The sequence below is a fragment of the Nematolebias whitei genome, chromosome 1, assembly GCF_014905685.2.
Source record: "Nematolebias whitei isolate Nwh7 chromosome 1, NemWhi1, whole genome shotgun sequence".
NCBI classification, from domain to species: Eukaryota; Metazoa; Chordata; class Actinopteri; order Cyprinodontiformes; family Rivulidae; genus Nematolebias; species Nematolebias whitei.
Genome location: NC_056498.1, coordinates 41,393,106 through 41,397,933, shown reverse-complemented (window position 1 = coordinate 41,397,933; position 4,828 = coordinate 41,393,106). Strand labels below are relative to the sequence as shown.

Genomic DNA, 4,828 nt, shown 5'->3' with positions numbered 1-4,828 from the left:
TTGAGGTGCTTTAATTCAACAACTGAGTAATTTTAACCAATATTTCAGAAAACGTATCCAGTCGGGTCAAACCGATGACGAGCCGAGATAAAATGACTCGGTGTCGACTCGGTCCAAGTTTGAACCAACGTTTTGTTACAAATGTGGCCGTTTTTAACTCAGCAGTTTTAGTGTTCATGGACCAACCAATGCCCTTTGTGAAGGAAAAATTACATAAAAATATGTAGAAGAAATAAATATTTGAAACTATAAAAACAAACTAATAAAATAAGACAATGCTACGTTATTCAGCTGATTAATAATAACTAAAATAATTCAGCATTTTATTTAGAAACAATCATCCATCTTCCTTTTCAGGTTACGGGGGTCACCGGTGCCCATAACAAATGTTCTGCTTTATTCTAAAAGTAGGTTTTTCATAGATCTAGTTCTACACCACAGGAGAAGATCCCGGGCTCGAACCCAGGACCTTCTAGCTGTGAGGCAACAGCGCTAACCACCATTCAACCGTGGTGAAAAACCTTCCTGGGCTGATTTAAACCCCGTTTCTCTCAAGTGTGCCGTTTAGACGCTCAACCTGATCAGTACGTAACATTTATCTATGAATCAAAGCGTGTCTCTACACAACTGGACACGAGGTTTTAAAGGGCGACGTGTACGTAACCAGTCACGCTTCGAAGCCAACTGTAGCAAAAACTGCGCTCAACTCGGGGAACTGAGCTCCGTTTCAGACTCTACAGCAGAGCGGTCAAGAGGGCCAAAATAATAAACGTGGTCCTGGACAAGAGGCAAACGCACTATTTATTAAGAATATATAAACGAACCCTGGATCTCAGATGGAATGTGTCCAGTTACTCACACAGAAACACAAACGGCCTCTTCCAAACACGTTTTACACAGAATTTAGTTCACATAAAGAATTAAAGATCAATGGCTCTCCATCAACTTTTATCCATTATTTCTTAATAAAACATTTTATCACAAATAAAAACGTCCCCCTCTAAAATCCAAACAACTTTCCAACTTAAAAAGCTTCAGCTTCTTTACAAACGTTGGGTTTGGGTCGTGCTCTAGTTGTCTGAAGGTCAAAGGTCGTGACGAGACGATTAGAAAACGACAGAAAGCCCCATCTCTAAAAACATGGCCTTACGTTTGAAAAGCGTCATGTGAAGACAAGACGTGTCTCACAAGACATCTGGGACAAAACCAGCCCACAGGACAGATGTTTACCCAGAATGCACTGCAGCAAACAGCTCCTCCCAGCTGTCAGCACGGTGGTGGAGGGCTGATAGTTTGGGCTCCTTGTAGTCAATGAGTGGACCAGGAACTCTGTAGACCCAAGGGTTCTGGAGCCAAATGTGAGTCCGTCTGTCCAACAGGACCAGGATCCCAAACAGAGCTGCTGATCTACAGCAGAACGGGTCAGAAAGAACAGAACCAACGGTCCAGTCAGAGTCCAGAACCTCAGCCCGATGCTGTGGTGAGACCTTCAGAGATCTGATCAGAACCCTCAATGAACTGAAGCAACGCTGGAACGAAGAACTGGTGCCATCAGAAACTGAATCCATTTGTTTGACAGTTCAGTTATTTTCATTTTCAGTTTTTTGTGTCACACATCGGGTCCTTGAGAAAGCCACGGAGTCATCAAACGCAGATTTAAGTTTCCTTTCATGGCGTATTTTGAGCTGGAGCAGCGTGCACGAGTCCATGTGCACGCCACTGCTCCAGCTCCAAGCACACTGTAAAGGAAGTTCTTCTTCTTCTGTGGTGTTTTGCAGCAGACTGCCTCCACTCTGTTGCACCACCGCCTCCCTGAGCCCGTTTCCATGAAATCTGTCAGTCTGCGTTTGATGACTCCGTGGCTTTCTCAAGGACCCGGACGTGTGACACAAAAAACTGAATTTTGGAACTGAAAATGAAAATAGTCCAACTGAAGTCTCAAACAAATGAATTCAGTTTCAAACCATTAAACTCAGTTTCAGTGCAACTCTTTTTCAAACCAGTGGATTTCACGTCAAATTACGTGAATTACTGACTCAGTCTGAGAGATTCAAATTAATTTCTGATCGCACAAGTTTCTGCCCAAACAAAAGTCCTCCACAACCATGGGAGAGACTGATGCAACAGTTTTTGAACTCGGTTTTGGACCAGAATCAGTCCTTAAAGTACCAACGTTCATGCTCAATAGGTATAAAATCCAACCATGTTCAGTCCGGTCATCTGGGCGGTTTCTTTTTTGTGCCGAGGCGTTTCACCCTCCATCCAGAAGCTTCATCAGTCTGAGGAACCACCAAACAAAACTGCTTCTCCACCAACAGCTTACTCCCAAGTGGAAACAAACCAGTTATGTTGGTGCTAAGATGGCCTCTGGGACACGCCCTCTCCCTCATCGACAAACTCATTGTCAAACTGGTTCAAAACAGCAAAGTCCATGCTCAATAATCCAGGTATACAATCCAACAATGTTCAGTCCGGTCATCTGGACCAGTCCTTCAAGAGTTTTTCTGTCTGCTGCCCTGAGGTCTACAAAGACCGTCCAGTTATATAACTGCTGTAATACTGCAAGATGTGCACGTATAGAAGTAGTAAAATATGTTTTAAAGGTAAAAGATGTTTTTTATATAAAACTGATCGTCCTGAGAAAGAATGACTTTATAAACTACAATAAAAGAGAGATAACGTCTTCTGTGTTTCCCCTAGATTACTTGCCATGACGTGCCACTACCTTCGTGCTACGCCAGTTGTCGTCAGTTGTCGATGGGGGTGGGGGGTTTGGGCTCGGTTCCATTGACAGGGCGGGGCGCCCTGCTTGTATAACGGTAGGGGAAACGCTGTTCTTGGTAAAGGCTTTACCAGAATTCAAAGCACTCTACACGTATAATGGTAAAGAAGTTCCAGAACTACAAACTACCAGCGACCAAGGTCCACCAGCTGAAGACGTGTTTAATTCAGTGCAACCAACTCGGCTGTGTCTCCGTCAGAGTAGAAGAGAAGTCCGGCGTGGAGCGGCTGAGTGAACGTGGTCTGGACTCTGTGGAGGAGAGTCATGGTTCCAGAGACGCTGTAGAAGGACAGAACACCTGCCCTGTGGTCCAGGTACACCCCGACCCTGGAGGAACAAAACCCTGAAACCGGAGTCTTAACGTTGTTGTGCCAAAACGTGTAGTTGTTCCTGTCGCAGCACAGAGCCCAGGACCGGTCGTTGCACCCGAACAGGCACTCGTTCAGGCGCCCAGCTCTCTTGATGTTCATGTACGCAACGGCAACACGAACACCCCCGCGCTTGGACTCCACCTCCCAGTAACACCGTCCGCTCAGACTCTCTCTGCTCAGAACCTGGTGCCAAGCTGTGAACCTGTGTGGATGATCAGGATACGACTGCTGCTCCTTCATGTATGTTGCCTTCGTGTTGTCCCCAGACAGCAGAAGATGTCGGTGCGCGGTGTTTGGATCCAGAGTGATTTCTTTGAAATAATTTAAGAAGCCATCTCTGCTCTTTGGTTCTGGTTCGGGCAGTAGAACGTCCACTTCAGAGACTCTCAGTGAGATGTTTGTCCACGTGTCCCTCAGGACGTCCTGGAGTTTGTCTCGGAGCTCCTCCACAGCTGCTGTGACGTCCTCAAAGTATCTCCGAGGATGAACCTTGATGATGGATGAGTGTGGAGACTCACCCAGTGCTGACACCGACTGGTAGTTGTGGAGAAACTGGTTGTGGTCCTCTGTGTGTGAGAGCTGCTCCAGCTCGGCATCTTTCCTCTTCAGCTCAGTGATCTCCTGCTCCAGCTTCTCCTGAAGCTCCAAGACTCGACTCACTTCAGTTTCCTGCTGGGATCTGATCTGCTGCTTCACTTCACTCCTTCTCTTCTGGACGAGACGGATCAGCCGAGTGAAGATCTCCTCACTGTCCTCCACTGTTTGATCAGCAGAGACATTGATGGCCTCCACCTCCTCCTGGAGCAGCTTCACATCTTTCTCTTGGTCCTGGATTCTCTGCTGGATTTGTTGTCGACTCGCCTCGAGCTCCTTCTGCTTCTCAGCTCTTTCTGCTGCAGCTGAGACGGTTTCATGTCCTTGATGTTCATCCATCAAGCAGAGATAACAGATTAACTTCTGATCAGTATGACAGAAGATCTTCATCACCTCATCATGAAGAGGGCAGATGTTCTCCTGGAGCTTCTTGGAGGGCTCCACCAGCTTGTGTTTTTCAAATGCAGCAGATTCAAAGTGAAGCTGGAGATGTTTCTCACAGTAAGAAGCCAAACAGACCAGACAGGACTTGACAGCTTTCAGTTTCCTCTCAGAGCAGACGTCACAGGACACGTCTTCAGGTCCAGCATAGCAGTGATCAGCAGGAGCAGCTTGAAGACCATCCCTCTTCAAGTCCTCCACTAAAGCTGCTAACGTGATGTTTTTCTTCAAGTCAGGCCTTCGTTCAAAGGTCTGCCCACACTGAGGGCAGCTGTGGGTTTTCTCCTGATCCACCTCATCCCAGTAGGTTTTGATACATCTCAGACAGTAGCTGTGTCCACAGGGAATGGTCGCCGGATCCTTCAGGAGGTCCAAACAGATGGAGCAGGAGATAGACTCCTGGTTCAGCTCCGCTCCTTGCTCCATTTCCTCTGAGGGCCAACAGACGTGTCTTGAAGATGAACCAGTTTTACCTCTGACTTGTTCTCCACTGAACGGGTGACGTCAGTTTGTCTTCGATGTTCCTCTCTGGAAACAAGAACAGGAGGACTATTTTACATCGTTGGCCTTTCCTGAAGAACAAAAACACACCGCACTTCTGGGGTTTTTAACGCCCTCTCTTCAGAATGAATTTCACCTT

At 46.7% G+C, this 4,828-nt stretch overlaps 1 protein-coding gene across 1 annotated transcript; it reads right to left on the bottom strand.

Moving 5' to 3' along the window:
* Positions 1-2,943: 2,943 nt before the first annotated feature.
* On the bottom strand, positions 2,944-4,614 carry LOC119410126 (tripartite motif-containing protein 16-like). The gene has a single exon (XM_037677036.1). The coding sequence runs from the start codon at positions 4,612-4,614 to the stop codon at positions 2,944-2,946; it is 1,671 nt and encodes a 556-aa protein (XP_037532964.1).
* Between the last annotated feature and the right edge of the window lie 214 nt (positions 4,615-4,828).